At 40.8% G+C, this 23,067-nt stretch overlaps 1 protein-coding gene across 8 annotated transcripts in view; it reads right to left on the reverse strand.

Annotated features, from left to right (window-relative positions):
- C9H11orf65 (chromosome 9 C11orf65 homolog) overlaps positions 1 to 23,067 on the reverse strand; it is a 138,060-nt gene that overhangs the window by 38,569 nt on the left and 76,424 nt on the right. For 4 of the 8 annotated variants that reach the window (XM_055355466.1, XM_055355468.1, XM_031015938.2 and 1 more), the window contains 2 exons: positions 16,120 to 16,175; positions 13,256 to 13,371 (listed from right to left, as the gene is read on the reverse strand). In XM_055355466.1, coding sequence (XP_055211441.1) covers positions 13,256 to 13,371; positions 16,120 to 16,175 — 172 coding nt within the window. Of the gene's footprint in view, positions 1 to 13,195; positions 13,372 to 16,119; positions 16,176 to 23,067 lie in introns of those variants that run through there. The other 4 variants (XM_055355471.1, XM_055355470.1, XM_055355469.1 and 1 more) reach the window with 2 other exon arrangements.

Consider the following 23,067-nt stretch of genomic DNA (forward strand, 5'->3'; position numbering starts at 1 on the left):
ACTAATTACTAGGGAGATTAAACGTTTTAGTATACACTTGTTAGTCAGTATGATTTTCTCTGATGAACTGCCTGTACGTATTCTTTGCTGATATTTCTACTGATCCTTTGTTGGTTACGTAACATCTTAGCTAACATCTTTTCCAGTTCTGTAGCTTGTCTCGTCATTCTCTTAATGGAGTTTTTTTGGTTGAGAGACATTTTTATTAGTGTTTTCATTAAGGTTAAATCTTTCAGGTAGGGATTTTCCCTTGTTCCTAATGTCACTCAGTTTAGTTTTCCTTGCAGAGATCTTGTATAGTTTTACTATGTTTATTCCTAAGCACTTTATTTTTTTAAATGTTCTTATAAAGGACATTTTTTTCATAAGTTTTTCCTAATTATTACTGTTAGAATTAAAATTAGTTTTTACATATTGATTTTTCTATTCAGTAACCACAGTAAGCTCTTTTAATTCTTTCTAGAAATATATCTGGATTCTTTTGGATTTTCTATGTATATAGTCATATCATCTATGAGTAATGTTTGGATTTTCTATGTGTATAATCATATCATCTATGAATAATGTCAGAAATGGAATTGTTAGATCATATTCCAATCTATACTGTTTGCTTTTTTTTTTTCCTTGCCTCATTTTACTGGCTAGGACCTCTCTTTAGCACAATCATCAGTAGAATATTGGGACATTCTAGTCCTGTGCCTCATCTCAAAGATAAAAGTGTTAGTGTTTACCTTTAAATTTACTGTTTGCTGCAGGGTTTTGTTTGTTTGTTTGTTTTTAAATGAGTGTATTTCCCTTATCAGATTAAAGAAGTTCCTTTCTGTCCCTAGGCTGCTGTGAGGTTTTATTACAGATGGTGAATTTTAGCAGTTTATCTGCATTTATTGATGATGATTATTTTCCTTGAATCTGTTAATGTAGTGAACTACACTGTTTGATTTTCTAAGGTTAAATCATCTTATACTCCTAGTATAACCTCAACTGATCCATTTTATCTATTGCTTTATTTTGCTTGCAAACGTTTTGGTTAGTGTTTCCAAGTGGGATTTCCTTTCCAGCATTTCTTGAGAAACTTTTTGTTTTCCCAAATTTTGAATCCCAAGAAAAATCAGTAACAAAATCAGGAAAATAGGAAAGATATTATAATTCTCCGGTGAGAATTAAAGCTTAGCAATCAACATAGACACATTGCTGATTTGAAGGAATCCAGCAACACAAACAGCACTGAACACTGAGACATAGTATTAAAGGTTAAGGTCAGTATTCCCATACTGGGACAGAAACATAGGAGAGAAGTGGTCATGATCTTGCTTATTAGTTCTTGCCATGATATAAGTGTGTGTTCATAGCTGGTATACTACTAATGGTGAGTCACTTAAAACAAAAACACCCACACACACACAACAAAATTTACCATCTCGTTTTTAAGTATACAGTTCAGTAGCGATAAAATACATTTCCAGTGGTGTGCAACCAACCTCCAGCACTTCTTTAACCTTACAAAACTAAAATTCTATACCCATTAAACAACTCCCCACTATACCCCACTATACCCATTAAACAACCAGCCCCTGGGAACTACTGTTCTACCTTTTGTCTCTCTGCATTTGACATTGAAGGTACTATACCTTTTATAAGTAGAATCATGCAATATTTGTCTCTTTGTGACTAGCTTATTTCACTTAGCATAATGTCCTCAAGGTTCGTCTATGTTGTAATATATTGCAGAATTTCCTTCCTTTTTAAGGCTGAATAATATTCCATTGTGTGTGTGTATATACTGTATATATTTTATTTATCCATTCATCCATCAGTGGATACTAGAGTTGTCTCTACCCTTTGACTATTGTGAATATTGTCACTATTTACATGGGTATACAAATATGTCTTCAGAACTCTTTTTTCTTTATACCCAGAAATGGAATTGTTGGATCATATAGTCATTCTATTTTTAACTTTTTAAGGAACCACCATACTGTTTTTCCACAGTGGCCAAACCATTTTACAACTCCACCATCAGTGCACAAGGGTTGCAATTTCTCAACATCCTTATCAACACTTTTTTTCTGTTTTTATGTTTGAGTAGCAGACATAATGGGTGTGGGTGACTCTTACAAGTAGAAGCATTGTATATTTTACAAAAATCCTATAAATGGTATTCTAAGTTTTAGAAACAAAAAATGTCCTTCAATTGACAGTTTCAAAACCTGATTCTGTATATTGTTGTTAACCTTGTTAGGAGATCGTAACGTTAGGTTACTTGAAAACTACTCAAAATGTTCCCTACTGTAGTGTTTGAATATTTAATATAAACTTATAACTCTTTGTAACACTAAATTTTATTCATTCATTCATTCATTCATTCTGAGATGGAGTCCCGCTCTGTCGCCCAGGCTGGAGTGCAGCAGCACGATCTCGGCTTACTGCAACCTCTGCCTCCCAGGTTCAAGCGATTCCCCTGCCTCAGCCTCCCAAGTAGCTGGGACTACAGGTGCCCACCACCATGTCCAGCTAATTTTTGTATTTTTCATAGAGACAGGGTTTCACCATGTTGGCCAGGCTGGTCTCAAACTCCTGACCTCAGTGATCTGCCCGCCTCAGCACCCCAAAGTGCTGGGATCACAGGCGTGAGCCACTGTGCCTGGCCAATAATTCTTATTTCTTAAACAGTGTTTTTAGATTTCCATGATTATGAGAGTTGCAAAGGTTTTAAGAGAGAAAAAGGAAATTAGCTGTTTGCCAGATTTATTTTAAATCATTGCAGTGTAAAGCATCATGGACAAGTGGACTTCACAGGCATTTCAAAGATGAAAAGGACAAAAACAAAATAATTGTGGTAAGTCAGTGCTATCTATGAAATAATACCAATTCTACAAAAACTCTTCATAGTATTAGAATAACCCATTTTATGAAGCCAGCATACTCAAAACCAGACAGAGAATTACAAGAAAGATGCCGGGCACACATCTGTAATCCCAGCACTTTGGGAGGCCAAGGTGGCAAATCACTTTTAAGTCAGGAGTTTGAGACCCTGGCCAATATGGTGAAACCCCATCTCTACCAAAGATTAAAAAAAAAAAAATTAGCTGGGTGTGGTGGCACATGCTTGTAATCCCAGCTACTCAGGTGGCTGAGGCACAAGAATCACTTGAACCCAAGAGGCAGAGGTTGCAGTGGGCCGAGACGTGCCACTGCACTCCAGCCTCGGTGACAGAGTGAGACTGTCTCAAAAAAAAAAAAATTACAAGAAAGAAAATTAAAGACCAATATCCTCCATGAAAATTGATGTAAAAATCCTCACAAAATATTAGCAAATCAATTCTATCAATATAAGAAAGAGGTAAATCATGACCAAATGGCATTATTCCAGATTGACTCAATCAATGTAACTAAATAAACCATATGATCATGCCAATAGTGCAGAAAAAGCTTGTGAGAAAATTCAGTACTCATTCTTGATAAAACTCATCAAACTAGGAATAAAAGACATCTGACAAAGGACATCTATGAAAAACTTACAGCTCACGTCATATTTAATGATGAAAACCTTGGTTATCTCCAAAGATCAGGAACAAGGCAAGGATGCCACTCTTACCATTTCTATCCCACATTGCACTGGAGTTCCTAGCCATGCAGTAATGTAAATAGAAAGCAATAAAAGACATACCGTTTGAAAAGGAAGAAGTGGGAGGAGCCAAGATGGCCAAATAGGAACAGCTCCGGTCTACAGCTCCCCGCATGAGCGACGCAGAAGACGGGTGATATCTGCATTTCCATCTGAGATACCAGGTTCATCTCACTAGGGAGTGCCAGACAGTAGGCGCAGGACAGTGGGTGCAGCGCAACGTGCGCCAGCCGAAGCAGGGCGTGGCACTGCATCACTCGGGAAGCGCAAGGGGTCCGGGAGTTCCCTTTCCTGGTCAAGGAAAGGTGACAGACAGCACCTGGAAAATCAGGCCACTCCCACCCGAATATTGCGCTTTTCCGACGGGCTTAGGAAACGGCACACCAGGAGATTATATCCCGCACCTGGCTCGGAGGGTCCTACGCCCACGGAGTCTCGCTGATTGCTAGCACAGCAGTCTGAGATCAAACTGCAAGGCAGCAGCGAGGCTGGCGGAGGGGCACCCGCCATTGCCCAGGCTCGCTTAGGTAAACAAAGCAGCCGGGAAGCTCCAACTGGGTGGAGCCCACCACAGCTCAAGGAGGCCTGCCTGCCTCTGTAGGCTCCACCTCTGGGGGCAGGGCACAGACAGACAAAAAGACAGCAGAAACCTCTGCAGACTTAAATGTCCCTGTCTGACAGCTTTGAGGAGAGCAGTGGTTCTCCCAGCACGCAGTTTTGAGATCTGAGAACGGGCAGACTGCCTCCTCAAGTAGGTCCCTGACCCCTGACCCCTGAGCAGCCTAACCGGGAGGCACCCCCCAGTGGGGCAGACTGATACCTCACATGGCCGGGTACTCCTCTGAGACAAAACTTCCAGAGGAACGATCAGACAGCAGCATTCATGGTTCATGAAAATCCGTGGTTCTGCAGACACCGCTGCTGATACCCAGGCAAACAGGGTCGGGAGCAGACCTCTAGCAAACTCCAACAGACCTGCAGCTGAGGGTCCTGTCTGTTAGAAGGAAAACTAACAACAGAAAGGACATCCACACCAAAAACCCATCTGTACATCACCATCATCAAAGACCAAAAGTAGATAAAACCACAAAGATGGGGAAAAAACAGGGCAGAAAAACGGGAAACTCTAAAAAGCAGAGTGCCGCTCCTCCTCCAAAGGAACGCAGTTCCTCACCAGCAACGGAACAAAGCTGGATGGAGAATGACTTTGACGAGCTGAGAGAAGGCTTCAGACAATCAAACTACTCCGAGCTACAGGAGGAAATTCAAACCAAAGGCAAAGAAGTTGAAAACTTTGAAAAAAATTTAGACAAATGTATAACTAGAATAACCAATACAGAGAAGTGCTTAAAGGAGCTGATGGAGCTGAAAGCCTAGGCTCGAAAACTACGTGAAGAATGCAGAAGCCTCAGGAGCTGATGCGATCAACTGCAAGAAAGGGTATCAGTGATGCAAAATGAAATGAATGAAATGAAGCGAGAAGGGAAGTTTAGAGAAAAAAGAATAAAAAGAAACGAACAAAGCCTCCAAGAAATATGGGACTATGTGAAAAGACCAAATCTACATCTGATTGGTGTACCTGAAAGTGACGGGGAGAATGGAACCAAGATGGAAAACACTCTGCAGGATATTATCCAGGAGAACTTCCCCAATCTAGCAAGGCAGGCCAACATTCAGATTCAGGAAATACAGAGAACGCCACAAAGATACTCCTCGAGAAGAGCAACTCCAAGACACGTAATTGTTAGATTCACCAAAGTTGAAATGAAGGAAAAAATGTTAAGGGCAGCCAGAGAGAAAGGTCGGGTTACCCACAAAGGGAAGCCCATCAGACTAACAGTGGATCTCTCGGCAGAAACCCTACAAGCCAGAAGAGAGTGGGGGCCAATATTCAACATTTTTAAAGAAAAGAATTTTCAACCCAGAATTTCATATCCAGCCAAACTAAGCTTCATCAGTGAAGGAGAAATAAAATACTTTACAGACAAGCAAATGCTGAGAGATTTTGTCACCACCAGGCCTGCCCTAAAAGAGCTCCTGAAGGAAGCACTAAACATGGAAAGGAACAACCGGTACCAGCCACTGCAAAATCATGCCAAAATGTAAAGACCATCGAGACTAGGAAGAAACTGCATCAACTAACAAGCAAAATAACCAGCTAACATCATAATGACAGGATCAAATTCACACATAACAATATTAACTTTAAATGTAAATGGACTAAATGCTCCAATTAAAAGACACAGACTGGCAAATCGGATAAAGAGTCAAGACCTATCAGTGTGCTGTATTCAGGAAACCCATCTCACGTGCAGAGACACACATAGGCTCAAAATAAAAGGATGGAGGAAGATCTAACAAGCAAATGGAAAACAAAAAAAGGCAGGGGTTGCAATCCTAGTCTCTGATGAAACAGACTTTAAACCAACAAAGATCAAAAGAGACAAAGAAGGCCATTACATAATGGTAAAGGGATCAATTCAACAAGAAGAGCTAACTATCCTAAATATATATGCACCCAATACAGGAGCACCCAGATTCATAAAGCAAGTCCTGAGTGACCTACAAAGAGACTTAGACTCCCACACAATAATAATGGGAGACTTTAACACCCCACTGTCAACATTAGACAGATCAACGAGACACAAAGTCAACAAGGTTACCCAGGAATTGAACTCAGATCTGCACCAAGCAGACCTAATAGACATCTACAGAACTCTCCACCCCAAATCAACAGAATATACATTTTTTTCAGCACCACACCACACCTATTCCAAAATTGACCACATAGTTGGAAGTAAAGCTCTCCTCAGCAAATGTAAAAGAACAGAAATTATAACAAACTGTCTCTCAGACCACAGTGCAATCAAACTAGAACTCAGGATTAAGAAACTCACTCAAAACCGCTCAACTACATGGAAACCGAACAATCTGCTCCTGAATGACTACTGGGTACATAACAAAATGAAGGCAGAAATAAAGATGTTCTTTGAAACCAACGAGAACAAAGACACAACATACCAGAATGTCTGGGACACATTCAAAGCAGTGTGTAGAGGGAAATTTATAGCACTAAATGCCCACAAGAGAAAGCAGCAGGAAAGATCCAAAACTGACACCCTAACATCACAATTAAAACAACTAGAAAAGCAAGAGCAAACACATTCAAAAGCTAGCAGAAGGCAAGAAATAACTAAAATCAGAGCAGAACTGAAGGAAATAGAGACACAAAAAACCCTTCAAAAAATTAATGAATCCAGGAGCTGGTTTTTTGAAAGGATCAACAAAATTGATAGACTGCTAGCAAGACTAATAAAAAAAGAGAGAAGAATCAAATAGACACAATAAAAAATGATAAAGGGGATATCACCACCGATCCCACAGAAATACAAACTACCATCAGAGAATACTACAAACACCTCTATGCAAATAAACTAGAAAGTCTAGAAGAAATGGATAAATTCCTTGACACATACACTCTCCCAAGACTACACCAGGAAGAAGCTGAATCTCTGAATAGACCAATAACAGGAGCTGAAATTGTGGCAATAATCAATAGCTTACCAACAAAAAAGAGTCCAGGACCAGATGGATTCACAGCCGAATTCTACCAGAGGTACAAGGAGGAATTGGTACCATTCCTTCTGAAACTATTCCAATCAATAGAAAAAGAGGGAATCCTCCCTAACTCATTTTATGAGGCCAGCATCATTCTGATACCAAAGCCAGGCAGAGACACAACCAAAAAAGAGAATGTTAGACCAATATCCTTGATGAACATTGATGCAAAAATCCTCAATAAAATACTGGCAAACTGAATCCAGCAGCACATCAAAAAGCCTATCCACCATGATCAAGTGGGCTTCATCCCTGGGATGCAAGGCTGGTTCAATGTACACAAATCAATAAATGTAATCCAGCATATAAACAGAACCAAAGACAAAAACCACATGATTATCTCAATAGATGCAGAAAACGCCTTTGACAAAATTCAACAACGCTTCATGTTAAAAACTCTCAATAAATTAGGTATTTATGGGACGTATCTCAAAATAATAAGAGCTATCTATGACAATCCCACAGCCAATATCATACTGAATGGGCAAAAACTGGAAGCATTCCTTTTGAAAACTGGCACAAGACAGGGATGCCCTCTCTCACCACTCCCATTCAACATAGTGTTGGAAGTTCTGGCAGGGCAATCAGGCAGGAGAAAGAAATAAAGGCTATTCAATTAGGAAGAGAGGAAGTCAAATTGTCTCTGTTTGCAGACGACATGATTGTATATTTAGAAAACGCCATCATCTCAGCCCAAAATCTCCTTAAGCTGATAAGCAACTTCAGCAAAGTCTCAGGATACAAAATCAATGTGCAAAAATCACAAGCATTCCTATACACCAATAACAGACAAACACAGGGCCAAATCATGAGTGAACTCCCATTCACAATTGCTACAGAGAATAAAAAATCTAGGAATCCAACTTACAAGGGATGTGAAGGACCTCTTCAAGGAGAACTACAAACCACTGCTCAATGAAATAAAAAAGGATACAAACAAATGGAAGAACATTCCATGCTCATGAGTAGGAAGAATCAATATCATGAAAATTGCCATACTGCCCAAGGTAATTTATAGATTCAATGCCATCCCCATCAAGCTACCAATGACTTTCTTCACAGAATTGGAAAAGACTACTTTAAAGTTCACATGGAACCAAAAAAGAGCCAGCATTGCCAAGACAATCCTAAGCCAAAAGAACAAAGCTGGAGGCATCACGCTACCTGACTTCAAACTCTACTACAAGGCTACAGTAACCAAAACAGCATGGTACTGGTACCAAAACAGAGATATAGATCAATGGAACAGAACAGAGCCCTCAGAAATAATGCTGCATATGTACAACTATCTGATCTTTGACAAACCTGAGAAAAACAAGCAATAGGGAAAGGATTCCCTATTTAATAAATGGTGCTGGGAAAACTGGCTAGCCATATGGAGAAAGCTGAAACTGGATCCCTTCCTTACACCTTATACAAAAATTAATTCAAGATGGATTAAAGACTTAAACGTTAGACCTAAAACCATAAAAACCCTAGAAGAAAACCTAGGCATTACCATTCAGGACATAGGCATGGGCAAGGACTTCATGTCTAAAACACCAAAAGCAATGGCAACCAAAGCCAAAATTGACAAATGGGATCTAAGTAAACTAAAGAGCTTCTGCACAGCAAAAGAAACTACCATCAGAGTGAACAGGTGACCTACAAAATGGGAGAAAATTTTCGCAACCTACTCATCTGACAAAGGGCTGATATCCAGAATCTACAATGAACTCAAACAAATTTACAAGAAAAAAACAACCCCATCAAAAAGTGGGTGAAGGACATGAACAGACACTTCTCAAAAGAAGACATTTATGCATCCAACAGACACATGAAAAAATGCTCATCATCACTGGCCATCAGAGAAATGCAAATCAAAACCACAATGAGATATCATCTCACACCAGTAAGAATAGGAATCACTAAAAAGTCAGGAAACAACAGGTGCTGGAGACGATGTGGAGAAATAGGAACACTTTTACACTGTTGGTGGGACTGTAAACTAGTTCAACCATTGTGGAAGTCAGTGTGGTGATTCCTCGGGGGTCTAGAACTAGAAATACCATTTGAGCCAGCCATCCCATTACTGGGTATATACCCAAAGGACTATAAATCATGCTGCTATAAAGACACATGCACACGTATGTTTATTGCGGCACTATTCACAATAGCAAAGACTTGGAACCAACCCAAATGTCCAACAATGATAGACTGGATTAAGAAAATGTGGCACAGATACACCATGGAATACTATGCAGCCATAAAAAATGATGAGTTCATGTCCTTTGTAGGGACATGGATGAAATTGGAAATCATCATTCTCAGTAAACTATCGCAAGGACAAAAAACCAAACACCGCATGTTCTCACTCATAGGTGGGAACTGAACAATGAGAACACATGGACACAGGAAGGGGAACATCACACTCTGGGGACTGTTGTGGGGTGGGGGGAGGGGGGAGGGGGGAGGGATAGCATTAGGAGATATACCTAATGCTAAATGACGAGTTAATGGGTGCAGCACACCAGCATGGCACATGTATACATATGTAACTAACTGGCACATTGTGCACATGTACCCTAAAACTTAAAGTATAATAATAATAAAATAAAATTAAAAAAAAAAAGAAAAGGAATCCATAGCTCCTGAGTTTATTTAAGTAACCTTACTCAGGGTTAGCCTGCTAAGGGACTTCTACACAAGGACAAATAACATTAGACTGTACCTAGAAGTTCCCTTGACAAGGTGAAGGGAGCACAGGCCAGCTGCTTTACTTTCTTACTCCTCAAGCAGGACTTGGTGATAAATGTTATATGGAATGTCTTGGAGAGTAAATAGTCATGGATATAATTTCTCAAAAAGCGGTAATATTTGACAGATTTCATGGGTGAAGGTTATTTGCTGTGAATTGTCAGATCTAGTAGGCACAGTAGATACCCATTACATGAGACATTTGGGAATTATCTCCAGCAGATTTGAAAAGCACAGGTAAGTTACACAGCAAGAGCCCTCATCTCCACGTCACCTAATTCAGTTGCCCAAATGCTTCTCTCTCAGGCCACACTGATGATACTGACTATGGTATACCTATGGTACATCACTCAAGGTAGAGATGTTCCCTACGAACTTGGGCCTTGTTCATGAATGAGTTGGCTCAAGCTAAAACTGCATTGATGCCTTACTACAGCTCCAATTAGGTATAGCCCTAAAGAACAGTGGTAAGGGAAAATCCTAATGGGCAAAGCTTTGAGCACTATACTTGGTCATTCACTTCTTATTGAGAGAGAAGTAGCCTTAAGTAGAGATACACATGGATTCTTGGGCAGTGGCAAATTGACTCATTGGTCAGGTATTTAACTTGGAAAGGGCAAAATTAGATCAGAGACAAGGAAATCTGGGAAATGTCATAACAATTGACTTATAAGGTGTGGATCTTCACATATCACTTTTATGCTTACCAGAGAGCATCCACTACAGAAGAGACATTAAACAACCAGATGTATAAGATGACTTTGGCACTGAGGGCCAGCCAACATGCTCTTGGCCACCCTAGTGCTTGTGCAATTAGCTCATCTACAGAAGAGTCACGATGGCATGGATAGAAGCCAAGGGCCCAAAATCATGGGCCTTTTCTCAGAAAAACTAATCTAGCTGCTTCCACTGCTGAATGACACTTGGCCTTGATATGACACCATCATTTGAAAAGACCTATCAGTTCTTTGGTGGCAACATGATTATATCAGACCCATTCTTGTTTGGACATTGCAGCAATTCATTCTTAACAGGGATTACTACTTGGTCCAGGTATGGATTTGCCTTTCTTGACCATGGTGACTCTATCAGAACCACTATCTAAGGACCTATAAAATGCATGATTTACTATTATGGGCTTTCTGACCAAGGGACCAATTTTACAGTAAAGGAATTTAAAAAATGAGTAGAGTATATGACAATGGAAAACACTAGTCCTATCATATGCCACACAATCCAGAAACTATTAGAATGTTAAATTGGCCTGTTAAGGAGTAACCTAAGGTTCTAGCTTAACTATGACATGCAGCTAGGTTGGAGCATTTTCCTCCAGGATGTGATATATACATTGAACCAAGGGCCATTATATGGTGCTCTGTCTAAATAACTTAAATAGTGTTATGACATATGGGTCCAAGAACCAAGGGATGGAAATTAGGTTGGCCCCTCTCACCACTACTCTCAGTGATCCCTTGGGAGTTTGTACTTCTTGTTCCTACAAGTTGAGACTCAGCAGAACTGAGTCCATGTAGCCACTGGATGCATGTATCCTCCCCGTATCCAGTGAGGGAATGGTTCCCCTGGAGGTCACAATAAGGATTCCACTGAACCTAGAACTATGATTGCTACCTGGTCATGTTTGGCTCCTCATGCTGGTAGATAAATATCTGGTTTCTCTGTCCACTAGTAGGAAAATTCTGAAGTACATTCTGTATGGTTCCTCAGAGTATTCCTAGCAAACTGAGGCCTGGATACCCACAGCAATAACCCATTCTTAACACAAAAGTTTTTTGGCTTTTCTCCCTTCCCTGTGTCACTTTCTCTAATTTCTAATTTCTCTAATTTCTAATTCTCTAATTTCTAATTTGTGCTTTCTGGGATCATCTCCTAAATAAACTATCTGTACCAATGTCTTATGGTTTCCTTTGAAAGGAATCACTAAGATTGTTCCTTTTCTCTTTGTGTTGATTTAAAATGTATTCACAAATTCTTTGACAATCTTCCTTTTAAGAGATAGAGCTTAATTCCCCTCTCCATAAGTATAGGCTGGACTTGATGCATTTCTAATTAATAGAATAGGGCAGAAGTGATGGTGTGTGGCCTCTCAGACTAGTTCTTAAAAGGCATTGCGGCTTCCTCCTTGCTCTCTCTCTCTCTCTCTCTCAGGTTGCTTGCTCAGCCATGTTATGAGGCCACTCAAGCTATCCTATGGGGAGGTCTAAGTATCAAGGAATTGAGGCCTCCTGCCAACAACTGTTCAAGTGTGCCATCTTGGAGGCAGATTCTCCAACCCAGTCAAGCTTTCACATGACTGCAGCCCTGGCCAAAATCTTTACTGCAACCTCCTGCGAGACTTCAAGCCAGAGCCACCCAACTAAACCACTCCCAGTTTCCTAACCCTCAGAAACTGAATGAGATAATAGCTGTTTGTTGCTTTAAGCTGCTATGTCTTGGGGTAATTTATTATGCAGTGATAGAAAAGTAATTCACTGCTCTAACCTGGAAGAAAGGGAATGGGAATCCAAAGAGTTGTATTGCATGCAGAGTAGTGAAGGCAAATCGTAGGCCCCAAAAAAACTGAGATTAGGGGAACGATCTAGGAAGGAAAATGAAAAAAGGAAAGGGCAACAGTGATGAAAGCAAGTAAAGAGAAAAATGTAAACAAGGAAAGATAACATTATAAAAGAAAGGAAAGAAATAACTATGACATAAAATAGGCAGTAACTAAGTGTGAGAGAAACTGAGAATTGCAAAGACAAACTAGAATGAGTAAGCAGACAGAGAATCAAGAGGAAGAAAGAAAAAAGGTTCAGTGAAGAAAAAAATGGAGTAATGAGAGGATAAACATGGGAGAGGGGATTTAAAGAAGCAAGGCACACTAGGATATGGGATAAAGGGACCGAGAGCTCTGCCTTCCATGAATGCACTAAATGCCTCAAGTAAACATGCAAAATAATCAGTCTGAAGCTTCTTGCACCTAAATGTAGTCTCTTTACTTAAGTGTGACTGTTAGAATACTACAGTTTCTCAGAATACTAGGAATAATTTCTATATTTGCCATGATCATTGTATTCAGTCCAGTGTTCTATTTCTGCTCAATCTTCCTTACTTAACTGAGCTAGATTCTGTGCCCAGAATATATACACAAGTTATTCCAGTCAGAATACACCATCTCTTGGCTATAACTGATGGATGGAAGGCTCAAAGGGCTATAACTCAGAATAGAAATAAAGTACTTTATAGTCCATAAGTAGAATCAGGTGTTAATCTAGTTACATTTGGTTCTTGATAAACATTTTCATAGTAAGTATCATCTGGTATTCCCATTCGCATCTTTGATATGTCTCCTCCATAGTTATATATGTTTTTCTGTGCTTGATTAAACCTGAATCCTAAAGAGAAGTGACAAATGATTAGAAAGATACCAGATATAATAAGATGCTCACTCAAAATGCTACTGTGTTGCGGTCTGTTCCACATTCCTTTTCACCATTCTTAAAGCAAATATCTTCATCTGAAACCAGAAACACCCCAAATTTCTGAGTTCATCCCACTTTCACTCCCACATATCACTGTCCATCCCTACAAAAGGCTCTGCAGGACCTGGGTTTTAGGTCTGATCTACTAATAACTAGCTGTGTAATTTGGGACAAATTATTTATCCTAAGTCTTAGTGTTCTCATCTATAAAATGGGGATAATAACCGCACCTACCTCATCATATTCCTGCAAGAATTAAATGTGACAGTGCATGTAAAGAACTTAGAGCATCTGGTATTTAGTTGGTGCTCTGTAACTATTAGCTAACTTCTTCATTCACAAAGGGAGAAATGCCCTTTTCCTCTCAAGAGCTCATATTTCTAAATCTGCTCTGGATTTATCTTCTCTTGCTTCTTGAAGAAGTGACACACATTCTCCTCTTCTCCAATGCCAACATCTTCAATGTATCACCTTCACTGGCTTCAGTTATGCAAATCTCCACTACTTAAAATAATTTTCACTTGCTTTTATGCTCCTTCCAACTACCATCCTATATCTTTCTTCTTTTCACAGTAATCTCTTTTAACTCAGTAATTTATATTGTTTCCTTTTTTTTTTTTTCTTGAGACAGGGTCTTACTCTGTTGCCCAGGCTAGAGTGCAGTGGCGCAATCACACAGCCTCTACCTCCTGGGCTCAAACAATTCTCCCGCCTCAGCTTCCCAAGTAGCAAGGACTACAGGTGCATGCCACCATGCCCCGCTGACATTTTATTTTTTGTAGAGTGAGAGTCTCTCTATGTTGCCCAGGCTAGTCTTGAACTCTTTGCCTCAAGTGATCCTCCAAACTTGGCCTCCCAAAGTGCTGGGATTACAGGCATGAGCCACTGTGCTGGGTCTCTGTGCTGATTTAAATTTGTAAAAGATCACTATCTATTGAGCAGAGAAGGGAATGGAGAAGCATTGGTTTGGAGGCTATTGCAGAAGCCTGTAGAGGGGTGAAGGCAACTTGGGCTGAGTGGGTGGCAGTGAGCTGGAAATAGGTGGATCGGTTAATGCTAAGGATGGCTCATATTAATGGAGTATGCATTATGAGATAGGCACTATCCTAAGCTCTGTGCATGATTATTTCATTATCTCACAACCTATGTGCTAGGTACTACCGTTATTCTTCTTTTACTAGTGAAGAAACTGAGCTAGTAACTTGCCCAAGATCATACAGCCAGTAAAGAGTGGAGCCAAAAATCAAACCCAGGCACTCTGAATCAAGAGTCCACAATCCTTTGGGAAGCCAAGATGGGCAGATCACATGAGTCCAGCCTGGGCAACATGGCGAAATCCCATCTTGACAAAAATACAAAAATTAGCTGGGCATGGTGGTGTGTGCCTATGGTCCCAGCTACCCAGGAGGCTGAAGTGGGAGAATTGCTTGAGCCTGGGAGGCAGAGGCTGCAGGGAACTGAGATCCAGGCCACTGCACTCCAGCCTGGGCAACAGAGTGAGACCCTGTCTCAAAACAAAAACAAAAACAAACAAACAAACAAACAAAAAACTCCACAATCCTAACCTCTTTGCTTTACTGCTTCTCCTATCTGCTAGTAGGACAGAACTCATACACCATCATTAGGCTTTGGCTATGTTAAAATTATTGGCGTTTCTGGGGTCTGATGACACTCTTCTTCAACATGCTGGCTTTTACTTTCAGCATTTCAGTACTGCTAACTACTGGCAGAACAATAGTGGCCTAGAACCTAAAAAACTATTTTCAACATTTTGAGGCATTTATTTTGCCAAGTGAAGTCTGCTCATGAAAAATCGTTACTAAAACTATAAGTAACTTTTTTTTTTTCACTCTGTCACCCAGGCTGGAGTTTAGTGGTGCAATCTTGGCTCACTGCAACCTCTGCCTCCCTGTTCAAACGATTCTCTTGCCACAGCCTCCGAGTATCTGAGATTACAGACATCTGCCAACATGCCCAGCTAATTTTTGTATTTTTAGTAGAGTCAGGGTTTCACCATGTTGGCCAGGCTGGTCTCGAACTCCTGACCTCAGGTGATCCATCTGCCTCAGCCTCCCAAAGTGCTGGGATTACAGGTGTGTGCCACTGTGCCTGACCAGTAACTTTTAAAAAAGGATTCATATTTTGGCTAGGCGTGGTGGCTCTCGCCTGTAATCCCAGCACTTTGGGAGGCCGAGGTAGTTGGATCACAAGGTCAGCAGATCAAGACCATCCTGGCTAACACAGTAAAACCCCGTCTCTACTAAAAATACAAAAAATTAGCGGGGTGTGGTGGCGGGCGCCTGTAGTTCCAGCTACTTGGGAGGCTCAGGCAGGAGAATGGTGTGGACCTGGGAGGCGGAGCTTGCAGTGAGCCAACATCGCGCCACTGCACTCCAGCCTGGGCGACAGAGCGAGACTCCATCTCAAAAAAAAAAAGATTCATATTTTTAAAATCATTTTATTCAAACTTAAATAATATAGGACATTTCCTTCTATTCCCAAATCACAATCTTACATACAAAGGTAAAAATGACTTGATAAATGCATCTAAATTTATATACTATGCAGATTACTGAAATGTTAAATGCCTAGAAATACGTGTGTGGAATGTATTTTTTGTTCATGAGAACTTCCTATAAAGTACTGCTAAAAATCACCTACCTTTGAAGTTAGCCGAAGAGTTGCTTGTAGCAATTTCCTTCCAGCTGGCAATGTACCTAAGCACATTATATGAGGATTCATTAAATTTAATCGATTCATTAGTACATACTTAGACTACTTCTAAAATTCCACTTTTCAGAAATCTTAGATTAATGATGGCATGTTCACTAGCCTCCATGTGTAACTCTCATGACTTTCTCACCTTCTAGTAGCTCACATCCAGCTAAGAACCTTCAGGACAAGGAGTTGAAGGAGGTATAAAAATGGTGCCCACCATCTGCCATACTTAGTGTCCTTTCACCTCCCTCTAGCATGCCCCCTCATTTTATCCTGTTAATTCCAGAAAGATCCTTAGCTGAGTGTTTACTAAGAAGTTAGTTAATAACATCTAAATTTAAAGCATGGGCAGAAAACTCTCCTGGAGACAACAACAAAAACTTTCTCCTTTGTTCTGGATTACCAGATTCACTGTCTCTGATACGTGAAGGGAAATTTAAAGCATCTAGTTTCTGAGCTCATTAGAGCAGCAGCGCTGTCTTTGCAGTGTCCAGAACACGTTAAGAGATACATTTAGGTAGGGCAAATGCAGCTGTCACCTCAGCTCCTGAACAGAGACTGAAATAGAGAGATGAGGGTTGCCTAAGAAGAGGTAGAATAGGGAAGGGCAAGGTACAACCTTCTGTGAGGATGATGGAAAAGCACCAAGAGACAGGTTTCCTAAGATTTATTTCACCTTAGGCTCCATATCCCACTTTCCTAAGGTGCCTTTACAACTGCACCCACTTTAATCAAAAAATCAGGTCAGGATTTGGTTACAGTAGGTGCTGAAAGGGAGCTAGCACAGAGAGGTGGAGAATTAGAACTGTCACGTAATTGGCTGGGCGCAGTGGCTCACACCTGTAATACCAGCACTCTGGAAGGCCGAGGTGGGCGGATCACAAGGTCAGGAGATCGAGACGACCCTGGCTAACACGGTGAAACCCCATCTCTACTAAAAATACAAAAAATTAGCCAGGTGTGGTGATGCACGCCTGTAGTTTCAGCTACTCGGGAGGCTGAGGCAGGAGAACGGCCTAAAACCTGGGAGGTGGAGCTTGCAGTGAACTGAGATGGTGCCACTGAACTCCAGCTTGGGCGACAGAGCGAGATCTCAAAAAAGAAAAAAAAAAAGAATTATTATGTAATTCAGAAAACACTGTGATTTTTTCTTTTCTTTTCTTTTCTTTTCTTTTTTTTTTTTTTTTTTGAGACAAAATCTCGCTCTTGTCCCCTAGGCTGGAGTGTGATGGCGCAATCTCGGCTCACTGCAACCTTGGCCTCCTGGGTTCAAGAGATTCTCCTGCCTCAGCCTCCCAAGTAGCTGGGATTACAGGTGCCTGCCACCACGCCCAGCTAATTTTTGTATTTTTAGTACAGACAGGGTTTCACCATGTTGGCCAGGCTGGTCTCGTACTCCTGACCTCAGGTGATCCACCCACCTCGGCCTCCCAAAGTGACACTGTGATTTTCTAATTATTTGTTCCATTTGAATTATTTTTACTTCTGTCAACCCTGTGCTCTTGAAGTTTTTTGCAGTAGGAGGGTATATACTTCCAACAGTATTTAATACTTATTTTTATAGAGACAAGGTCTCGCTCTGTCTCCCAGGCTGCAGTGCACTGGTGCCATCATGGGTCACTGCAGCCTCAAACTAATGGGCTCAAGTGATCCTCCTGCCTCAGCCTCCTGAATAGATGGGACCACAGGTGCATGCCACCACACCTGGCTAACTTTTTAATTTTTTGTAGAGATGGGGTCTCGGTATTTTGCCCAGGCTGGTCTTGAACTCTTGGGCTCAAGTGATCCACCTACCCTGGCCTCCCAAAGTGCTGGGATTATAGGTGTGAGCCACTGCACTTGGCCTATCCAACAGTATTTAATTACAATCAGACGTTGTGTCTGAATTTGGCTCCTTCTCACTACTGCTACCCCTTGGTGCTCTGCGAACTTTCTTCAATGGCCTTCAATAGGATACTACTGGGTAACTTAAATGAAAGGATGCAGGACAAGAGCAGGTGGTGTAAACTCCTTCCACAATCTCTCAGTAGGCAATTCAGTTGGTTTGACCTTAAATTTTAGCAGACTTTGTGCTTTCAGTGGTTGCTCAGGAGCACTATAAAGACTCATCCTGCTTGCTTGGATTTATACATAGAAAAGACTTTCATTCCACCTTCAAGAAACCAAGATAAAAGATCTTGATCGATAGTGTGCTGAGCCCTGACAATCTGGGGCACAAACACTTACCATAGCTAGGCCCCATCACTGTCCCTGCTTTATCCAAGATTAGCACATGACTTTTATTCCATTATTTTAAAAAGAACTTCTCATAAGGAACATACCAGCAGTAATTGATAAGAAATCTAAGTTTTACAAAAATCTAAGTTTTACAGACATAGAAGCAAGTCTGATGAAAGCATTACCATGCTGTTTATATCACAGAGCTCATCTTTCTCATGAAGAAATTTGTAGAAATTTTTAGATAATAGTTATCAAGTGTGTGTGCAGTCTACAATGAATCCATTTGTTAAATTACAAATTTAACACTTTAAGAGCTCAGAAAAAGTCCCTAGCCAGAGACGTCACAAAACTACGTATCTTAGAAATCAAAGGAGCAGCTTCAGATATAGAAACTATCCGTAACAAACATAGGCACAGAGCTCTCCCCAACAGAATATCAGGAAATTATTTAATATTTTCTAGCTGGTGATTGCTTAATAGGTATGTCAAAATTCACTTGCTGTTTGAAAAACGTGATGATCCTGGAAGAGGAACATCTGAATATCCATTAGGATGAATGCCAGCAAAAGCCACGGTAGCTGTCCTGTGGCATTGTGCATAACTCCGTGATGGTGATGTGGGGATTGTTCTGGGTTCTAAACATCTGCAGCAACATAGCTCTGGATACAGGAATTTGCAACAGTACTCATTAGTGTGTTTGAGTCCACTAGTGAAACTGGCTCTATCCATTCTTCCAAATGATAATAACAATGTTCGGTTAATAGTTGCAGTACGCATCTGAAGATGGACATGGTTTCATCTCAGGAGAGCATCGGTCTGTCATAACGGACTAGCACAAAAGCCTTTGGGGAGAAACTGGTTGTTATCACTAAATATCAGTGTTCAAGGCATTTATGCCATTCTAACTGTCCAACTGTAGAAAAATGTCCATAGACGTTGAAGGATACTTTCCAAGGAATTAGGGGTGACCAATTCTCTAGAGGGGACAAATGTCAGACTTTTAAATTTTCATCAAACGAGGTGTCACCAAGCCAGTTACAAATATCTAGAGGTCTACAAAGGTCAAACGGGGAAGTAGACTGTGGAGACCATAAATGTGCTGGAAAGAAGGGGCTTATGCCTAATGTCTGCAGTTAGCTAGGGGAAGGCCTTTGCAAAGTTTGGTCTTACTGAGATAAACAGTGCTTGTGGCCAAGTAGTGCTACTGAAATATACCCAGATAATCACACTTGAAATTTCATCTGAAATTTCTGTTGTTCAAGGCTTAATGTAAAACCTTGCTAAGAGTCCATGTTGGTACAAAATTATGAGTATCCTCAACTCAGAAGATAAACTGATAGAAATTATACATAACTTGGAAGCAAGGTATTCGCATTTTTTTAATGGAAATTTTCAGTTGCTCTTATCATCTGAAAGCTAGGTATATCCATCCCACTCCTATATGCTATGAAGAAACTGCTTCAAGTCTTACTGGTTTATCCTGGGTTTTTTTGTTTTGCTCTGTTTTGTTTTGAGACAGAGTCTCGCTCTGTCACCCAGGCTTGAGTGCAGTGGCGTGATCTCAGCTCACTGCAAGCTCTGCCTCCCAATGGCGTGAATCGTGGGTTCACGCCATTCTCCTGCCTCGGCCTCCCAAGTAGCTAGGACTACAGGCGTCCATCACCACGCCCGGCTAATTTTTTATATTTTTAGTAGAGACAGGGTTTCACTGTGTTAAGCAGGATGGTCTCGATCTCCTGACCTCAAGATCCGCCCTCCTTGGCCTCCCAAAGCGCTGGGATTACAGGCATGAGCCACCTCGCCTGGCTGTTTTTTATTTATTTATTTTATTTTTTAATTTTTTTTATTGTTTTTTGAGACGGAGTCTCGCTCTGTTGCCCAGGCTGGAGTGCAGTGGTGCAATCTCGGCTCACCGCAACCTCCACCTCCTGGGTTCATGCCATTCTCCTGTCTCAGCCTCCCTAGTAGCTGGGACTACAGGTGTCTGCCAATTTTTGGTGGGTTAATTTTTGTATTTTTAGTGGAGATGGGGTTTCACCGTGTTAGCCAGGATAGTCTTGATCTCCCGACCTCATGATCCACCCGCCTCAGCCTCCCAAAGTGCTGGGATTACAGGCGTGAGCCACCGCACCCAGCCTGTTTTTTGTTTTTTAAAGGGAAGCCATTAAGACTTCACCTATTATCACTTAGCGGATGATGGCGGGGAAAGTCTTATGTGGACCGAGATGCCTGTTTTTTCTTCCCTTTGAACTCAATGGTTTTATTCTTTTTATATTCCAGTAATGACAGAATATAGAATATCTAGTATCAATTTTTTGTACTTGTTTGCCGGCCCTTAGCTTGAATCAGCCAATGGTACAAGGGAAAGGCAGAGCAGGATTTCAAAAGCTCACCTGAGAAAATTCTCTATCCAGTCCTGGGAAACTCATTCAAAATGGACCTCTCCTACCTCTCTTTCCCTTTCTTCCCTCTCTTTTCCACTCAGCAATTTTTACTCTTAGGAAGAAAAGTAAAAGCAAGGCATTGCAGCTCCTTTGTTTGGCTGTCATTTCTTGCATCATTATTACCATCCGCATTTGTTCAGTGTCCCAGAAACTACAGATATGCTGTCTATAGGGAATCTCAAGACTCAGGTCTGCACAAAATATTGGGGTTATTGAATCATAGCAATTTCTTCTTATTTAAAAATATTTTAAAGCATCTACTACGGACACTTAGTCCTTTATTTTTTACCTTTTCCTTATTATTTTCTGATCTATCCTTCTCATCAGTATCTTCTTTTTTCTTTTATTCTTGTTTTGATTTTCCTTTGTCTTGATCATTCTTCTCCCTTTTTCTTCATTTATCTTTCCTTGCATCATTATTCTCTCCCCTGCTTCCTCTGGCTTCTTTTTTTCATGTTCTATTGTTCAATGACCATTAACTTGATTTTTCCTACCCCATTTTCTTATCTCACTTTTACTGATTTCTTCTGTTTTCTTACCTTTCTTTACTTACACTATCTTCATTTAAATTTTTCTGCCTCTTCATGCGGTATCCACATTCTTTATTGTAGTTGAGTAAATATTGAACATTTTAAGCAGCTTTATTGAGGTATATAATTCATATGCCATACAATTCCCCCTATTTAAAGTATAGTATCCAGTGGCTTTTAGTATAATATTAGCAGAGTTGTGGATCCACCACCATAATGAATTTTCTTTTCTTTTTTTTGAGACGGAGTTTCACTCGTTGCCCAGGCTGGAGTGCAATGGCACGATCTCAGCTCACTGCAACCTCCACTTCCCAGATTCAAGTGATTCTCCTGCCTCAGCCTCCTGATAGCTGGGATTATAGGTGCCCACCACCACGCCTGACTAATTTTTGTATTTTCAGTAGAGACAGGGTTTCACCATGTTGATCAGGCTGGTCTTGAACTCCTGACCTCAAACAGTCCACCCGCCTTGACCTCCCAAAGAGCTGGGATTACAGGTGTGAGCCACCACGCCTGGCCCACAATGAATTTTCAATCATTTTCATTGCCTCAAAAAGAGACCCTGCACCCCATAGCCACCACCACCCCCTCCCCCCAGTTAATTCTCCACCCCCAGGAAACCACTAACCTATTTTCTGTCTCTATAGGTTTGCCTATTCTGGGTATTTCCTATAAATAAAATAACACGTGATCCTTTGTGATTGGCTTCTTTCACTTAGCAGATTCGTCAATGTTATGGCATAGATCAGAACTTAATTTCTTTCTTTTTTTTTAAATAGAGGCGCTGTCTCACTATGTTTCCCAGGCTGGTCTCAAATTCCTGGGCTCAAGCAATCCTCCCATCTCGGCCTCCAAAAATGCTGGGATTACAGGCGTGAGCCACTACACTTAGCTTTTTGTGTGTGTGTGTGTGTGTGTCTCGCTCTGTCACCCAGACTGGAGTACAGTGGTGTGATCATGGCTCACTACAGCATCTACGTCCTGGCTCAAGAGAACCTCTTACCTCAGCCTCCTGAGTAGCTGGGACTACAGTTATGCACCAGCAGGCCTGGGATAATTATTGATTTTTTGTAGAGATGGGGTCTCGCTATGTTGCCCAGACTAGTCTCAAAATCCTGGGCTCAAGCAATCTGCTTGGTCTCCCAAAGTGCTGGGATTACAGGCATGAGCCACCATGCCCAGCCCACTAATTTTTATTGTGGAATAATATTATATTGGATAGATTTACCATATTTCATTTAGCCATTCGTCAGCTCATGGACATTTGGGGTGTTTCTGCTTTTTTGCTATTATGATAATGCTGCTATGAACATTCATGCACAGGTTTTTGTGTGGACATGTATTTCCCCTTCTCTTGGGTATATATCTAGGAGTGGAGCTGCTGGATCACATGTCAGCTCTATGTTTAACCACTTGAGGAACTGCCAGATTGTTTTCCAAAGTGGCTGCACCATTGCACATTCCCACTAGCAGTGTATGAGTTCCAATTTCTTCACATTCTTGCAAACACTTGTTATTATCTGTCTTTTTAATTACAGCTATCCTAGTAGGTGTGAAGTGGTATCTCATTATGTTTTGACTGCATTTCCTTAATGGGGCTACATTAAATATTCTAAAATTTCCCCCACACGAGAAATCTTAAAAATGTTTTCTAAGGGCCATAGTACATCACTGAAAACTTATAACGTTTTAGTGTC

Source organism: Gorilla gorilla, chromosome 9 (genome assembly GCF_029281585.2).
Source record: "Gorilla gorilla gorilla isolate KB3781 chromosome 9, NHGRI_mGorGor1-v2.1_pri, whole genome shotgun sequence".
Taxonomy (NCBI): Eukaryota; Metazoa; Chordata; class Mammalia; order Primates; family Hominidae; genus Gorilla; species Gorilla gorilla.